The sequence below is a fragment of the Sceloporus occidentalis genome, unplaced genomic scaffold (genome assembly GCF_023333645.1).
Source record: "Sceloporus occidentalis isolate IW3139 unplaced genomic scaffold, rSceOcc1.0.p SCAF_112, whole genome shotgun sequence".
NCBI lineage: Eukaryota > Metazoa > Chordata > Lepidosauria > Squamata > Phrynosomatidae > Sceloporus > Sceloporus occidentalis.
In genome coordinates, this window is record NW_028317092.1 from 2839452 (window position 1) to 2858664 (window position 19213).

The following is a 19213-nucleotide window of genomic DNA, read 5'->3' on the forward strand; positions in this document are numbered from 1 at the left end:
GCTGCGATAATGCCTGAGAGAGAAAGTAAGTATAATAAACATATTTTGCTGTGTTTTGGATTTTTTCCCTGGCTCGATTAGATGTTTATGTACTTAGTACGCTACTTACTTAAAATTACCATGCATATCTATCATGGGCATACTACGTGTACAGCAAGGATCTAAAGGCCTGGAATGTGTATATCGTATGGACAGCACAACTGCAGTAATTCTGCGGGAACGGTGATATTCTGTTAATTTCTTCTGTGACTGAAGGTTGCGCTTTTTTCAGAAATAAGGAGGGCGAACGCATATACTGGGCATTTATGTATGTTGCTGGATGCCTGGAGCTATGTTTGCGTCCATCAATAATAATAAGAATAATATATTGAGGGGCAAGTATTATAACAGGTGAAAGATGAGCCAAATGGTACTTATGTGCAGTCAAATGTATTTACAAATAAAGTTATATAAAACGTGTCAGCGTTAATTGCCTCAAGCCACACTTAAAGTTAAAAAATTACAATATATAATATGTATAAAGTGGTTGAGCATACATACACATATATAATGTGTGTGTACTAAATATATACAAAAGCAACCTAAAAATTATACACATTCAGGTTCCCGGGTTGCAGCTAGAATAATAATGACGACCAATAAATATATTAAAAAAAATAAAAATTTCAGTGCATACCCAGTGGACACCATTCAAAAAACACCTAAGGCATAAAGTTGACGTAGTGGCCGGCTAAGCGATATATGGCCATATAATGTGACTGAATCCTTGATATTTATTCCTTAGGTGTTTTTTATATGGTGTTCGCTGGGTATGGGCTGAATTATTCCTTTGTTTTGTGTATTTATTGGCCGTTATATTTTCCCCTCTTTGGTCATTTTTCAAATATTGAGAGATAGACCATTGCTGGTATGATACGATATCGGTAATATATTAATGTATGTTAAAAATGCATCTTTTTTTTAGATTTTAGCTGCCTTTGTGCCGTTAACTATCGTACGTCTATTCCATGACTGCTTTGAGACACTTATGTGCTTGGAGGTTGTTTGTTTATTGGATTTTTTATATTAATTTTTTAATTTAATGCAAATGAGGTACAGATAAAGATTTCTTTTGTTTTCATTTATAGCTGAGATGTTTTCCAATCCTCTGGCCCCAGATGGCCATGAAGTGGATGATCTTCACTCGCTTCAGCAGTAAGTCACGCGCGATATGTTATTCCCTGGTTTGATACATAGGCTGGTGTTCAATATCCCTCTTTATAAATATATATACATATATAATATAATTTCTAAGCATCTAAAATGAACACTTTGTTACTCTGTTACCTATTAAAGTAGGGTTATTTTGGTTGACGTGGGGAAAAGAGAGGTGTATTTTGGTGAAATTGGATTTTGGCTTCTTTTTAGGCGTTTTCACCTTTTTTGGGGTAATATTAGACTCTGCACCTTTTCAGTGTGTCTCATAGTTGATTTATTATTACGTTTTACGTCGCTTAGTTATTTGAAACACTGACAGGATCTTCTCTCCCTTATGTCTTTTAAATAATATATTTTTTTATTTTATTTCTGCCTTACAACAGAGCAATAAGTGGTACTCACTCAAAAGTTTTATTTTTTAATTGGTTCTATGGACTTGCAAAACAGTGTTGGTCCCACTACATCATCTGAAAATTACTCAACCATACATATTGCCAGTTAACTGCCAAAATGTGTACTGTTCAGAACTTTTAAGGTACTGCTGTGAATTGTTTGTTAAAACCAATCATTATTTCAGGTCAAAACTGACAAATGATGACTTCCGAAAGCTGCTTATGACACCTCGTTCAACTCCTTCTTCAGCTCCACCAACAAAGTCTCGCCACCATGAGTAAGTCAACCCAAAATTTAAAAGCAAATTTCATTCATAAGGTGTTTTATGCTGCAAACGTCCTTTTATACTCATCACAGTTTATGGCACAAATGCACAGTTTCTCTGTCAGGGAACAGCTATTAGAATAAAATTATATTTATCATTGTATATAATAAAGCTGGCAAAGGTTGCTGTTAAAGGAAGTTGATATGTCCTGCTTTGATGACTTAAAGTAGATTTAATTGAAATTATTTGTGTGCTTTTAAATATACCTTCTTACCTTCTAGGATGCCCCGAGAATACAATGAGGATGAAGATCCAGCTGCTCGTAGAAGGAAGAAAAAGAGGTAAATGACTGGGGTTTCTCTCTTAACAAAGCTCCCAACATGCTGCGCTGTCTAGTAAAAGTAGGGATCCATAGGAAACATTATTGTGTGTATTAATGCTGCCCTGCTTTTGGGTTGTAAATTGCGGGTGTAGAATTGTAGTGTTTGCTGAACCAGTGATGCAGATTTATTAATCTGCATAATATAGAATGAGTACAGTGGTTTTACACGGGTAAGGAAAGCTATCCTTGAGTGCACGAGTTTGTGTAATCTGCTACATCTAAAGTATTTGGGTTTCCTTCATAGTTACTATGCTAAATTACGTCAGCAAGAAATTGAACGTGAACGAGAACTGGCTGAGAAATACAGAGACAGAGCCAAGGAACGACGAGATGGTGTGAACAAGGACTATGAAGAAACTGAACTCATCAGCACAACGGCCAACTACAGAGCTGTGGGGCCCACTGCTGAGGCGTAAGTCCATTAGAGCACCCTCCAAAAGAGCAAATTTCCTGTCAAATAACCGTTGGGTAATCCTGGAATAAACCTATTTTGGTATTTTTTAAAACAGGGATAAATCTGCAGCAGAGAAAAGGCGTCAGCTGATCCAGGAGTCCAAGTTCTTGGGTGGTGACATGGAGCACACTCACTTGGTGAAAGGTCTGGATTTTGCCCTTTTGCAAAAGGTAGGCAAAGTTATTGATAAATGAACTCTGTTTTAGATGTGAAAACTCTTATGGAATTAGTTCATGTAGGTGACAACTTTCTGGTCTATTCCGGATCGGTGTTGTATCCAAGATACAGGCAACTGATTGTACATTGTCTTCTCTGAAAATAAAAAGTGTGTGTTTTGTTGATAGGTCCGTGCTGAGATTGCCAACAAAGAAAAAGAAGAAGATGATATTATGGAAAAACCACAGAAAGAAACCAAGTAGGTTGAAAAAACAGGGAATGTTATATAAATAGTGTAAATCGTAATTGTTATGACTTGTGATGTTCTGGTGTATCCAAACCTAACATATGTACACAGTGATCCATACTTGACAAAGCGGAGCCCTGGCAAAGTGGCCAAGGATTATAGAGATACAGCTAACCATAGTGATCTTACTTGTTTAGCTTGTTGACAATCCTGTAACACATTGCCCAAACTAACTGATTAAATAGACCATTAAAGGATGTGGTATTTTAAATACTGCCAGAAGCCCATGTTCCTCTAGAGCAGACCTGGGCAAAGCACGGCCCGCGGGCCACATCCGGCCCGCTGAATAGCTCGGACCGGCCCGCAAAGAGTGTCCTGGTGACTCACCAATGAGTCCGGTGTCCCCCCCCGCCCCGGTCACTTACCTTAAACTCCTGTGTTGGAAGCGTTTGTCTCGGGTGCCGGCGCTTTACGCTGGGCGCCGGCATATGACGTCAGACGCCGGCGATCAGCAGTGAAGCGCCGGCACCCGAGACAAACGCCTCACGCTTCCAACACAGGAGTTTAAGGTAAGTGACCGGGGTGGGGGGGGAGATCCTGAGAAGGGGGGGTTAGGGAGTTAGAGGGGAGATACTGAGAAGGGGGGGTTAGGGAGTTAGAGGGGAGATACTGAGAAGGGGGGTTAGGGAGGGAGGTCTTACTGTGTTTGTGTGTGTGTGTCTATCTTACTGTGTCTGTGTGTGTCTTACTGTGTCTGTGTGTGTCTTACTGTGTCTGTGTGTGTCTCACTGTGTCTGTGTGTGTCTCACTGTGTCTGTGTGTGTCTCACTGTGTCTGTGTGTGTCTCACTGTGTCTGTGTGTGTCTTACTGTGTCTGTGTGTGTCTCACTGTGTCTGTGTGTATCTCACTGTGTCTGTGTGTATCTTACTGTGTCTGTGTGTGTCTCACTGTGTCTGTGTGTGTCTCACTGTGTCTGTGTGTGTCTCACTGTGTCTGTGTGTATCTCACTGTGTCTGTGTGTATCTTACTGTGTCTGTGTGTGTCTCACTGTGTCTGTGTGTGTCTCACTGTGTCTGTGTGTGTCTCACTGTGTCTGTGTGTGTCTTACTGCGTGTGTCTTACTGTGTTCATAGCTTATTCAGTTATTGTAATAAATATTAGCCCATTTTTTAGCTCAAAATATTTTTTCCTTTTTTTTCTCCTCTAAAATCTAGGTGCGTCTTATCAGCAGGTGCGTCTTATAGAGCGAAAAATACGGTATGCACTCCAAAGCCTTGTTCATTTTGTTCACTTCTGTGCTGTGCTAATAGTTATTCAGGCCTTACTTATTCAAGCACCTCTACCAATGACGTAGGCTTGAATAACTTTATTAAACAGCACATAAGTTAACAAAATGGACAAGGCTTCGGAGTTTGTAGAGGTCTGGCCCTCTAAAACCATTCCAATTTCTCATGTGGCCGCATGGGAAAATTAATTGCCCACCCCTGCTCTAGAGTGACACTAAAACTCAAAAAAGGGCTTTAGGTAGTGGTGCAAAGTCTTTAAATGAGATCAGCCCAGAGGCCAATTCTGTCCTTCTTGCCAACCTTCCCTTCATATGACAAGTGTGTCTTTTTTTTATTTTTTATTTTTCCCATCTGCTTTAATATTAAATACTTTCTTCCTTTTGCAGGAAAGATGAGGATCCTGAAAACAAGATAGAATTTAAGACACGACTTGGTAAGTGAATTGCTTCCTGTACATGAGACTTCTGTATATTGGCTGGTAGTTCACTTCTATAATCACACCTAGAAAGAATGTTGAAACTTGTTATAACACCCTGTTCTTTCAATTCTCATTGCAGCTATTACTCACATTTGATCAGGGAGCATTGTGAACATTTCTGTTCCTTACATATCAGATACATCCGGTTTCGCTGCGTACACTTAAATTGTCAATTTATTTTAAATTTTTTTGTCCCCTAACCATATTCGTCTCACAACAGGTCGCAATGTTTATCGTATGCTGTTTAAAAGCAAAGCATATGAAAGAAATGAGCTGTTCCTGCCTGGAAGGATGGCATACGTGGTGGATCTAGATGACGAGTATGCCGATACTGATATTCCAACCACACTGATCCGCAGCAAAGCAGATTGTCCGACCATGGAGGTAATGTACAAATAAAGGAAGAATATATTGCAGATGCTATGAAAAAGTCAAGTTTTATTGCACTTTGTTTTTTTATTTGTTTTTTTTTTTTACTTTTACAGGCTCAAACTACACTTACAACCAATGACATTGTTATCAGTAAACTGACCCAAATCCTGTCTTACCTGAGACAAGGAACTCGTAACAAGAAGCTGAAAAAGAAAGACAAAGGTATAATATAGTTTTAAGCGGGAAAAATCCATATTTTTTCATTTTTATTAATCAAGATGTTTATCTCCTGGACCTTAATTAATTTAATAGGCTTTGATATTATGCCATTCAGACAGAACCAGTATCAATATTTATTGATACAAACTAGTCAAATCTCTGTGTTTGGCATGGCTGGAATAATAAAAAAAAATTTGTAGTGTCATAAAAGTTACACTTATGTGGAAATTTAACCTTTCGGATTTAAACATGGCAATGAAGTTTGAATATTAGAATTTGATATTTATTTAGAAAACCACTGAAAATAATAGAATTAAAAAACCAAAGTGAGCTAAGTGGTGTCATTATGATACCACTAGCATAATAACATGCTTGAGAATGTTTGTAATCGGGATGTTCCCAAACATAAATTTTGATTATTGTTCAACAGGAGCACCTGCTAGCAATAACAATTTTTTTTGTGTGTTTCTGTGATTTCAAATGAAAGCCCCATTGCTTCTGGAATAAAATTGAGTAATTTCTGTGGGTGCATCGAACACGGAAAAGGCGTATCTTAATTAAACCCACATCTGGAAAAAAGGGCAACGTAGCTCTGGGACGTAGGATGCCAAAAACCAGTCAAATTGGAACCAGACTTGCCAGCCCAGTCAGGATTCACCTTGGGCTTCAGTTGTTGTCTAGTTGTTAGGATTTTATCTGTCATTCTCATAACCCACTTAATCTAAGATACACGGCTTCTTGCAGTGACATAAAGCAGAAAAGTCTTACAATGTTTATTTTTTTTCTTTTTCAGGAAAGATGGATGAAAAGAAACCTCCTGAAGCAGATTTGAGGTATGTTTTGTTTTTGCCCTAGATATTATTGAGTTCTAATTTCTAGTGCTTAAATGTTGTGTGGCAGTATGTTGTATTATGCATGTGGTGCTTATTATTGTTTTGAGTAATATTTCTGAATTATGTTTTTGTGATATGGATAACGATAACCTGTTCATTCACATTAGATGGAGTGGCTCAACTCCATGCAGTCTCTTTCAGTCTTAAATTTAAAGTAAATGTGTCCCTATGTGAAAATATATATATTTTGATGAGATTTATTCACAAAACTAAGCTTGGATGAGTCCATCTTCATTAAAGGAAGATTTGGTAGTAGCGTTTGCAGGAGAGTTGCATTTTCAATTCCAATACATCACTATACACTTTTTTTCAAATACCCATTGGATAATGCATTATACAGGGCGAGCTCAGTCCTTCCCTCTAGTGAAATTTGCCGTTGACTCCACTGTTCATGATGAAGGCCCATCCTGAACAAGGTCCGGCTGCAAGAAGAGCTTGGTTGGCCCTATATGATGTGTAGTTAAATCAGTCTTGTCACCCATTCAGTTATGCATTATGGAGGGCCAGCTCAGCCCTACTAGGTGGAGGATCCTGCCAGCATTGACTCTTCATAATGAAAAGAGAGTTGAAACCACAGCTCTGCAGTGCGATGATGAGATAAAATGCTCCAACCCCCAGACACTGTAAAGTATTGTAAGGAGCTCAAACTGCAGATGGCTCTGCTCAATATTGCATGCAGGGATCTGTTTAGACCCCAGTGTGCAGCACTTTCCCGTTGGCAGCACTTTCCTGCCACTGATTGGCTGTTTAAGTTGTCAATCAGTTAAAGGGCATACTTTCATTGATTTTATCGGAACTACGTATTGTCACAGATTGACAATTTAAGCAGCCAGTCAGTGTCAAGAAATTTTGGATCATGGAGAAGCATGGAATATTTTCCAACATGGCTCTAGCTTCTGTGTCAGGTGAATGTTTTTTTATTATGCCGCCTTCTTTAGTTGGGGTGTCAAGGAAACGAAATTGTCCCTTTTTAAGTCGGTAATGAAAATATTTCATCATGCGTTCTATGGATACGTGGCAGTCTTTGTTCTTAAGAAAAAAACTTCCTGGATTACCCCTTCAAGATATATTAAGATTGTGAAATGAAATGTTTTCCTCTCGCTGTTTGACATAGAAATCAAATGCATTAATCGGCATTTGTTTGGAATAACTGCGCTGCTTCACAGAAATGGCTCAACTTTTTTTTTTTTTTCTTTTTTTCAAGCATCTTTGATGAAATTGGAGACTATATCCCAAGCACAACAAAAGCGCCACGAGAAAAGGAGCGAGAGAAGCACAGAGAGAAGGAACGAGATAGGGACAGGGAGCGACCAAGAGAGAGGGAACGAGACAGGGAACATGAAAGAGACAGAGAGCGTGACCGAGAGAGAGGTCGAGAACGGGAGCGGGAGCGAGAGCGTGAACGTGATGAAGAGAAGAGGAGGCACAGCTACTTTGAAAAACCTAAAGCTGATGATGAGGTGAATATAATTCAGCTACAGCTTTATTTACATTGAATTTCCTGATTCGTTGGAAGTCAGCCAATTGTTGCACAAGAAAGACATTTGATAGATCCTTTCCTCTCTACATAGCTAAATATGTGAAATACAAAAATATGGCATGTTTGCATAGCATAAAAAATATATGAGGAAAAATGTTTCTAACTTGTTTTTGTATTGTTTTTCAGGCATTAGATATCGACAAAGGTGAGTTAAAATGTGTAATTTTTTTAAAATTATTATATGTGCATAAGAGCTGCAGAAATACACGTGTGGCATGGTTCACAATAACTGTGGCGTTGTCATTCTTTTGCTCCCTAAATCATTTAGAAGCCACCCTATGTACATTCATAAAAAAATTTGTTTCAAAAGTGCAATAAACAAAGGACTTTTTCAACATATTTGAATTTATTCCTTTACAGGCCCTGCATCTGCAAAAGAGCTTCTAAAATCCATCAATGATAATTTTGCCAATTCATCTGGATGGGACGGCATTGAAAGATATCCTTTGTTTCTGGCAGGGAATCTCAATTTTGGTTTTCTACCCTGTGGGATGTTTTATTGCAGTCTGTTGTCACACACGCACGTTATAAATGCACACCTAGTTATTGGCTGTATGTGGAAACCTGTGGAAAGATTGAGGTGTCATTGTGGCTTTAATTTCTCCAATTTCCCATTCCTCCAGTCACATATCCTGGACTAGCCCCAGGCTGGGAGGTGGGTGCATGGGGTAGATCAAGTGCCCCCGCCCCCCCCCCCCCTGGATACAAGGTTAACTTTTAGTCCAATTTGAGAAAGGCTCTTTTGTTGTGGTAAAAGCTATGGGGCAGGGCTTTACCCAGACTCTTTATGTGATTTTATGAAACAGATTAAGGCGTTTGGAAGAAAAATAATACATTTCATTTACACATTTGAATTTGTACACATAGTCTTTTTCTATACATAATTGTGATTTTTAAGCCTACAGAACACTGTGATCCACACACATGCAAATTGTTGAGCTCCATGCAAAGAGGATTTGGGACCCAAAACAATGAGCAATTGGTATTCACATTCAGGCTTTGAGATGGGCCCGCCTTCCTGGATTATTCTGTACATATGCTGGAGGAAAGGCAAAGACATTTTATGAATTGGCTGCATCCCATTCCCTTTGCGGTGGTCATATATTTACTAAAGACATTACTTTCAGACACTCAAATCGCTAAGGAAAGGCTAATCTAAAATATTCAACCTAAGTCTACATTTGCGTTGTAAATTATAAAACCACATTACATTATTTATTCTTTAACTACTTGAAACCTTGAGGAAACATGAAGATAAGAAGCAAGTGGGTGATTTCTTTGGAATGTGGAACAGCTACGCAGAATGTTACCCTGCAACGTAAGTATTCTTATATGTAAAATTACAGGGAAATTGGATTTTTTTTTTTATCATTCCCGCCCCATCGCACACAAAAAATTTATTGAAGTTGACAATGTGATAAATAGCATTTATTGAGTATCTTAATTACTGGTATTGACATCTACATATTTAAGCCGGGGTCATAGAAACTAATGGAATGTTTTGCTTTTTTGCCCAAAACTACCCCAGAGTCTTGTTTACTAGCTTGAGATCCTTGTATTAATAAGAGGAAATAAACACTAAATGCATTTAAATAATAACAAGCTTAAATTTACTTCTTTACAGCATGGATGACATGGCGGTTGACAGTGATGAAGAAGTGGATTACAGTAAAATGGATCAGGTATGCTTGTTTCTTCGAATGCCTCTCAAAGAGTAAAAAGTTTAATCTAGAGTTATGCATAGAATATGGATGCTGAATTGGGGCTGATATATTGTGTATATTACAAATTAGGTGGATGTGGTGCAAAGTTTGGAAGGGGACTCATCATTGTATTGACCAATGGAATGAGCCTGCTGAATTTCATTTTTTGTTTATGCATAAGTCAATTGTTCCTATTCGCTTCCTAATTATGCTTAGACTCCTTTTATCAATAATGCGTTTTCTTGGGGAGTTTGTTTTTTTACCTCAAGGTATTTTTTAATGGCTGTAGATATAAAGCTGCTACAGAGGATCTCAGTGCTGAGTGAGAAATGCTTCCTACACATTGCTCTTCTTTAACCCCTTAATGAGAATTGCTGACAAGTTCTGGCACGGCACGGAAAAACAAGTCGTTTACGACAAATGACGTGCCAGGACCGGCATGTCTTTAAACGGGTGCAGAAAGCGATCTACGTTCGCTTTCTGCACCCAAACAGCGTTGCTGTAATGCCTCGACCTCGAGGCGTTCAGCAACGCCATGATCGGCACCAGGGGCCATGTCTGGCCCCTTCCCGGGGCGTCAACATCCGCCATACATTGTATGGCCGCGGACGCCTGTTTTAAAAGCGTTTAGGAGGCGATCGACGATCACCTCCTAAACTTAAATGGTGTCGCTGGAATGCCTCGATCAGGCACATTAGCTTAAAACAATTCTCGCATGGAAAGAGTTAAAATACTGGCATATTAAAATATTAAAAATGCACACGTACCAAATGTGGCCTTTTAGTTCCCCCCAAAAATGACAAACCCATGCATGTATCACTGTACTCAGGAGATGTTGCAGAACACATATTGGGGTGATGTGTGACAGCGGCATATACCAGGAGCTGTAAATTCATACATAACATAGGTGTGGGGGGGGGGAAATACACACAAAAGAATACTACTGCAAACTTTGAAAAAATTCTGGTGGTAAAATGTGTGCATGGAAAGAGTTCAAATACTAGCATTTGAAATACCCTGGGGTGTCTAGTTTTCAAAAATATATATCTTTATTGGGCACACTGAAATGGCGCATGCCCGAAATGTGGCCCTTTTGCCCCCAAACAGCCAGGCAAAATCATTCATGTGAGGTATCGCTGTACTCAGGAGATGTTGCTGAACACATATTGGGGTGTTTTATGATAGTGACATATACCAGAACCTTTTAATTCATACCTGAATTAAAATGTGTGTGAAAAAACAAATGCAAAAAAAATTACCACCATAAAGTTTAAAAGAGGCTGATGGTAGAATTAGTGCTTGGAAAGGGTTAAAATACTAGCATTTGGAATACCCTGGGCTGTCTAGTTTTCAAAAATATGATTTGATGGGGTAAATTGCATTGGCCGGCTTCAAAGATACCCGAAATGGCACATGGGGGGGAAGAATTACCAGATTTGGAAAAAATGGCTTTGAAATAGCAAAACGCTACCTGTACTTATTGCCCCATAATGTGTAGAAAAGCAAAAAAACATAAAAACATTGGGTATTTCTAAACTCAGGACAAATAGTAGAATCTATTTAGCAGGTTTTTTCATTACCTTTTATAGATGAGTAAAAGATTTTTCAACTAAAAGTTAGAAACAGTCATTTTTTTTCGACATTCTTCACCATATTTTATACTTTTTTTTAATAGTAAATAATGATACAATCAAAACAATGTCATCTAAAGAAAGCCCTTCTTGTCCTGAAAAAAACAATATCTAATGTGTGTGGGTTCAGTAAACGGGAAAGAAGAAAATTACAGCTAAACACGAGCAGCGCAGAAATGTTAAAACGGCCATTGTCACGAAGGGTACAAAAAGTAAAATCAGCCTTTGTCACGAAGGGGTTAAAGTGCTATTTCTTTGCCTTGTGTTTGTTCATTTTAAGGTCTAAAGTAAACTCCAATCATCCACCAAAGATAAGTGTTAATATGCATTTTTTAAAAGGTTAAAAAGTAAAATACCTTGGTGGCAAGCAGGACCTCTCCACTGTGGTCTGATGATTCTGCTTGAAGCAGCCCATCACCGTCAGGAAAGAGTTGAATTTAGAGGCCGCTCTTCGTATTGACTTCAGTTATTTTAAATTATGTATACTATAGAACTGGTGTACTATTTTGTGTTTGTATCCCTACAGGGTAATAAGAAAGGCCCGCTGGGAAGATGGGATTTTGACACACAGGAGGAATACAGTGAATATATGAACAACAAAGAGGCTTTACCTAAGTGAGTATGTGGGTGTTAAAAACCTTGTGGCACGCCAGTATAATTAAAGTAGTCCATTTAAAACAAAAATTTTCTTTTTTTTTTGTTCCAGAATTTCTCCTTTCTGTTATAAATTAGGGACTGTTTTCATGATAAGTTATCTCCAAAGGTGTGTGTCAGCTCTGGTTTTCAGATGGCTCATGGCCTGCTAGGCTACTTCTGGGGTTGTCTGTAATAAGGAATTATTGTCCAGTCTCCAAAATTACTTGTTTTGGATATCCTTGGGCTTTTTAAAATTTGTTTACTTATTATCTTTAATACTTTGCGTGCTTTTGTACACCCATTTCAGAGCTGCTTTCCAGTATGGCATTAAAATGTCAGAAGGACGTAAAACCAGACGTTTCAAGGAGACCAATGAAAAAGCAGAGCTGGACAGACAGTGGAAAAAGATCAGTGCGGTATGTTTCTAAAATCAATGTTGGTTTATGTCTCGCTTGAACTTTGAAATTGGGGTAAATTTGTAGATTTGCACCTTCATTGAAATGACCTGACCAGGAATCCCTCGTCGCCTCTTCCTCCTCTCTCATCACCATCTTCCCACCTCTCCCTCAATGTTACAATGTCTGACCCATGCTTGACTCTCTGTTAAGTTCACAGTAGTCCCAGAAAGACTGAGGGGGAAAATAGTTTGTCGCTGTGGGACCTGAAATGCTAAGAAGGACAGGCAATTAGTGCAATATATGACGGCTTACATTAAGCCCCAGCCTGACAGACAGTTCCTCTGGTGACAAAGCTATTCTCTCATTAATTTCACTTGATCGGCCATTCCCTTTTGGCAGACATCACCACTGACGTCAACCGGAGGGTAATCAGTGGGCAGGATATCCCCTGCAAGGTATGGCTAGACCCTGCTGGGATATGCGATCGCTCCCGGTAATAGCTGATCACACACATTGCAATTCTCAATGCAAGCCTATGGAGACCTGCTTGGTGATCGGTGTGATCAACGTTTGGGGGTTGCAGGGAAGAGAATGAGAACTGTATTGTCTTTGCAAATCATAGATTTTTATCATTTTTATCAAGTGCTGTTCATTACAATACCTGTGAGAAGCATTATGCCAGCTGTTTTACTTATCGTCTTTTTATACTCCCCCCCCCCCCCCCCCATGTTCTGTAGATTATTGAGAAAAGAAAGAAGTTGGAGGCTGATGGGTAAGGAGAATATATGAATATCTTAAGCCATCTTTTAGTTTATATTTAAGTTAAATATTACTGTGGGCTCTGTGGCCATGATGTCTCAATACATTTCAATGTAAAATGTTTATGTTGACACAATTAGTCTCTATTCTAAACATTTTTAGTCAAAGGCTGGTGCTATTTATTGGGCCAGCACAGAAAAAGAAGTCAAGTTGCATAAGATTTTAATGACCGCGGAGGTCTCTTCACATTACTTCAATGGGGGGGGGGTAAAAGAGCTCTCCGTTTTTTCCTTTCTGTCCTCTTAAATTATTTTAATAACTTTCTGATTTAATGGATTAGATGTGTCTGCAACTCAGCTCTTTTTAGGGTGTGAGGATAAGGCATAAGGAAAGTGGGTCTACCCTAAGCTAAGCACCACACACTTAACTCTGGCCCTATACACGACTTTGAATCCCTACTATAGACGGTAGTTGGTTAAGTATACATTACGGTATAACTACATGCGAGAATATGTAAATGAAGTCTAGAGTCCGTTTTGTTTTTTTATTGGTTTATCATTATGGTCTTCATGAGTTTGTGATAATTCTAAAAACAAAACGGATACTTATATTATTTTAATCCCTTTCCTTTTTTTCTTTCCCCAGGGTTGAAGTAAAACGGCCTAAATACTGAAAATGTACCATTTTGTATAGGAATTTATTTTTACTTTTTGTGTGTTCCCGGAAATGCTAAAACTGTGTAACTGTTCAAATTTAAAGCCAACCTATGATGTTGTAACTAAAACTAAAGAATACTTAAGCAGTTATAACAACACATAATTCATAGAAGTCTTAGGCAGAAACAAATAATGGCTAAGTGTATATCTGTATAGATAATGGTCATTCCATTGATTTATTTAGCAAGAAGAAAGCTGGAATCAACATGTTATTTGTGATTTGTCACTATTTGCATGCTCTGTGTGACTGAAAAATGGATTAAATATTTAAACCACCACCATGTGCGCAATGCTTGTGATCAGAGATTTTGAAACTGCACTGCTTACACTGAAAAAAAGATTATGCAATACCATATTTGATCTAAGGTTTATAAATCTAGGGCCTGAGTTTCATTTGAGACAGATGTTATATACAAAGCTATATATTATGAAAAAGTTACATCATAACACATTTAAAAACATACCTCCTAATCTGATAAATGACTCCAGTCAGATCATAGCAAGAAATCTGTTATTGACAGTCTAGCTTGTGAAAGACCCAGTTATATTTAACATGTAAATGTAAATTATTTTGGGATTGTTTCATGTACGTTTTCCAACCTGGTTTATTAATTTTTATTTCTGTTGACAAGCGAAAGTGATTTGGTGTGAGATAAGAAGCACTCCATGGCCCCAGTCTCTTTAATCTGGCCCTGACTAGGTCATTGTCCATACGTGATCAAGTACCTTATGATCATTTGTTTAACCCCTTAATGACAATTGCCGGTCCTGGCACGGCACGGAAAAGCATGTGCTTTACGACAATTGACGTGCCAGGACCGGCACGTCTTTAAACGGGTGCAGAAAGCGATCTACTATCGCTTTCTGCACCCAAAAAGCGTTGCTGAATGCCTCGACCTCGAGGCATTCAGCAACGCCGCGATCGGCACGAAGGGGCCATCTCTGGCCCCTCCACGGGGCGTTAACATCCGCCATACTTTGTATGGCGGCGGACGCCCGTTTTAAAAGCGTTTAGGAGGCGATCGATGATCGCCTCCTAAACTTAAATGGTGTAGCTGGAATGCCTCGATCAGGAGGCATCCAGCGACACCAAACACTAACCTTTTGATGGGCTGTGACCGCTCCGGAGAGCGGTCACAGCCGCAGCTGCCGGCAATCTTCGCCATCAAGGAAGATGGCCGCCGTCCTGTAACAGGAACCACAAATTTTAAAAGTTCGCTAGATGGTCCAGACCATCTAGAGAACTTTGGCTCCACTTGCAGGTTGAATACAGGTACTGCATTCACCATGCAAGTCAATGGAGCCCAGCTTTCTAATCACAGTGTGATTAGTAAAAATAAATTAAAAAATAAAATTAATAATAATTAGAAAAAAATAGTAAAAAAACAGTAAAATGTAAAAATCATTTCCCACTGATGTCACTATCAGGGGAACCTCCAAGTTGAAAAAAAATGTTAAATTTTTTTTTTTAAAAAATAATAAAAAAAATATATATATATATATTTTTGTGAGCAAGTCCTAAAATTAGCATATTAGCTTAAAACAATTCTCGCATGGAAAGAGTTAAAATACTGGCATATTAAATGCCCGTGGGGTGTCTACTTTTAAAAAATGTATGATTTGATGGGGTAAATTGAATGGGCCAGGTTCAACAACGTCCCAATTAACACGGGGGGAAGGATGGCCACACATCTAATTTCCAATTAGAAAAATGCACACGTACCAAATGTGGCCTTTTAGTTCCCCCAAAAAATGACACACCCATGCATGTGGGGTATCACTGCACTCAGGAGATGTTGCTGAACACATTATGGGGTGTCGTGTGACAGCGGCATATACCAGGAGCTGTAAATTCATACATAAAGTAGGTGTGTGTGGGAAAAATACACACACAAAAATATTACTGCAAACTTTGAAAAAATGCTGGTGGTAAAATATGTGCATGCAAAGAGTTAAAATACCAGCATTTAAAATACCCTGTGGTGTCTAGTTTTGAAAAATATATGGTTTTGTTGGGCACACTGAAATGGCCTGGCTCAAAGATGTACCAAATAGGGCATGGGCAGTGGATCCCAAATGCCAAAGTTCAACATTGAAAAAAGCGCATGCCCCAAATGTGGCCCTTTTGCCCCAAAACAGCCAGGCAAAATCATTCATGTGAGGTATCGCTGTACTCAGGAGATGTTGCTGAACACATATTGGGGTGTTTTGTGATAGTGACATATACGAGAACATTTTAATTCATACCTGAATTAAAATGTGTGTGGAAAACCAAATGCAAAAAAATGACTACCACAAAGTTTGACAAAGACTGGTGGTAGATATGGTGCATGGAAAGAGTTAAAATACTAGCATTTGAAATACCCTGGGGTGTCTAGTTTTCAAAAATATATGGGTTTATTGGGCACACTGAAATGGCCCGGCTCAAAGATGTACCAAATAGGGCATGGGCAGTGGATCCCCAAATGCCAAAGTTCAACATTGAAAAATGCGCATGCCCCAAATGTGGCCCTTTTGCCCCCAAACAGCCAGGCAAAATCATTCATGTGGGGTATCGCTGCGCTCAGGAGATGTTGCTGAACACATATTGGGGTGTTTTGTGATAGTGACATAAACTAGAACATTTTAATTCATACCTGAAGTAAAATGTGTATGACAAAACAAATGCAAAAAAATGACTACCATAAAGTTTGACAAAGACTGGTGGTAGATATGGTGCATGGAAAGAGTTAAAATACTAGCATTTGGAATACCCTGGGATGTCTAGTTTTCAAAAATATATGACTTGATGGGGTAAATTGCATTGGCCGGGTTCAAAGATACCCGAAATGGCACATGGGGGGAAGAATTACCAGATTTGGAAAAAATGGCTTTGAAATAGCAAAACGCTACCTGTACTTATTGCCCCATAATGGGTAGAAAAAAGCAAAAAAACATAAAAACATTGGGTATTTCTAAACTCAGGACAAATAGTAGAATCTATTTAGCAGGTTTTTTCATTACCTTTTATAGATGAGTAAAAGATTTTTCAACTAAAAGTTAGAAACAGTCATTTTTTTCTAAATTTTTCACCATATTTTATAATTTTTTTAATAGTAAATAATATGATACAATCAAAACAATGTCATCTAAAGAAAGCCCTTCTTGTCCTGAAAAAAACAATATCTAATGTGTGTGGGTTCAGTAAACGGGAAAGAAGAAAATTACAGCTAAACACAAGCAGCGCAGAAATGTTAAAAAGGCCATTGTCACAAAGGGTACAAAAAGTAAAATCAGCCTTTGTCTCGAAGGGGTTAATAATGTGCCTGATGTAAACGTTTTGTGGCTCTTGCATAAGAGAGCTTATACGTTAGTTGAACCAATTTATTAAATTTCATGTTTATTTGGATACCAGTAGGAAGGTAGAACATGACTTGCTGAAAACGAATGCATACCACAAAGTATTAAACTTAACAGGTTTCCTTTTCATGATAAATCATATTTCAAACTAATTTGGGGAAAAAAACATTTAGTAGGCATATACACTATATGGACAAAAGTATTGGGACAACTGACCATAACATCAAGGACGTTTATGACGTTGCATTCTAAGTGTGAATCACAGTGTGATTAGTAAAAATAAATTAAAAAATAAAATTAATAATAATTAGAAAAAAATAGTAAAAAAACAGTAAAATGTAAAAATCATTTCCCACTGATGTCACTATCAGGGGAACCTCCAAGTTGAAAAAAAATGTTAAATTTTTTTTTTTTAAAAATAATAAAAAAAATATATATATATATATTTTTGTGAGCAAGTCCTAAAATTAGCATATTAGCTTAAAACAATTCTCGCATGGAAAGAGTTAAAATACTGGCATATTAAATGCCCGTGGGGTGTCTACTTTTAAAAAATGTATGATTTGATGGGGTAAATTGAATGGGCCAGGTTCAACAACGTCCCAATTAACACGGGGGGAAGGATGGCCACACATCTAATTTCCAATTAGAAAAATGCACACGTACCAAATGTGGCCTTTTAGTTCCCCCAAAAAATGACACACCCATGCATGTGGGGTATCACTGCACTCAGGAGATGTTGCTGAACACATTATGGGGTGTCGTGTGACAGCGGCATATACCAGGAGCTGTAAATTCATACATAAAGTAGGTGTGTGTGGGAAAAATACACACACAAAAATATTACTGCAAACTTTGAAAAAATGCTGGTGGTAAAATATGTGCATGCAAAGAGTTAAAATACCAGCATTTAAAATACCCTGTGGTGTCTAGTTTTGAAAAATATATGGTTTTGTTGGGCACACTGAAATGGCCTGGCTCAAAGATGTACCAAATAGGGCATGGGCAGTGGATCCCAAATGCCAAAGTTCAACATTGAAAAAAGCGCATGCCCCAAATGTGGCCCTTTTGCCCCAAAACAGCCAGGCAAAATCATTCATGTGAGGTATCGCTGTACTCAGGAGATGTTGCTGAACACATATTGGGGTGTTTTGTGATAGTGACATATACGAGAACATTTTAATTCATACCTGAATTAAAATGTGTGTGGAAAACCAAATGCAAAAAAATGACTACCACAAAGTTTGACAAAGACTGGTGGTAGATATGGTGCATGGAAAGAGTTAAAATACTAGCATTTGAAATACCCTGGGGTGTCTAGTTTTCAAAAATATATGGGTTTATTGGGCACACTGAAATGGCCCGGCTCAAAGATGTACCAAATAGGGCATGGGCAGTGGATCCCCAAATGCCAAAGTTCAACATTGAAAAATGCGCATGCCCCAAATGTGGCCCTTTTGCCCCCAAACAGCCAGGCAAAATCATTCATGTGGGGTATCGCTGCGCTCAGGAGATGTTGCTGAACACATATTGGGGTGTTTTGTGATAGTGACATAAACTAGAACATTTTAATTCATACCTGAAGTAAAATGTGTATGACAAAACAAATGCAAAAAAATGACTACCATAAAGTTTGACAAAGACTGGTGGTAGATATGGTGCATGGAAAGAGTTAAAATACTAGCATTTGGAATACCCTGGGATGTCTAGTTTTCAAAAATATATGACTTGATGGGGTAAATTGCATTGGCCGGGTTCAAAGATACCCGAAATGGCACATGGGGGGAAGAATTACCAGATTTGGAAAAAATGGCTTTGAAATAGCAAAACGCTACCTGTACTTATTGCCCCATAATGGGTAGAAAAAAGCAAAAAAACATAAAAACATTGGGTATTTCTAAACTCAGGACAAATAGTAGAATCTATTTAGCAGGTTTTTTCATTACCTTTTATAGATGAGTAAAAGATTTTTCAACTAAAAGTTAGAAACAGTCATTTTTTTCTAAATTTTTCACCATATTTTATAATTTTTTTAATAGTAAATAATATGATACAATCAAAACAATGTCATCTAAAGAAAGCCCTTCTTGTCCTGAAAAAAACAATATCTAATGTGTGTGGGTTCAGTAAACGGGAAAGAAGAAAATT

At 38.2% G+C, this 19213-nt stretch overlaps 1 protein-coding gene across 1 annotated transcript; it reads left to right on the top strand.

Annotated features, from left to right (window-relative positions):
* The first annotated feature begins 9 nt into the window (after positions 1-9).
* LOC149282588 (protein Red-like) lies at positions 10-13683 on the top strand. Its single transcript, XM_089498043.1, has 20 exons — positions 10-25; positions 1128-1194; positions 1775-1867; positions 2137-2196; positions 2482-2649; positions 2747-2861; positions 3036-3106; positions 4768-4814; positions 5080-5243; positions 5345-5453; positions 6244-6283; positions 7548-7803; positions 8010-8028; positions 8244-8322; positions 9121-9201; positions 9508-9565; positions 11744-11832; positions 12161-12269; positions 12989-13023; positions 13656-13683. Exons 1-20 carry the CDS (start codon positions 10-12, stop codon positions 13681-13683), a joined length of 1704 nt encoding a protein of 567 aa, XP_089354169.1.
* Positions 13684-19213: the final 5530 nt, after the last annotated feature.

Coding starts and splice junctions, on each gene's coding strand:
- LOC149282588 (XM_089498043.1), top strand. Junction 5,454..6,243: donor GCTGAAAAAGAAAGACAAAG/GTATAATATAGT, acceptor TTTCTTTTTCAG/GAAAGATGGATGAAAAGAAA. Junction 13,024..13,655: donor AAGAAGTTGGAGGCTGATGG/GTAAGGAGAATA, acceptor TTCTTTCCCCAG/GGTTGAAGTAAAACGGCCTA.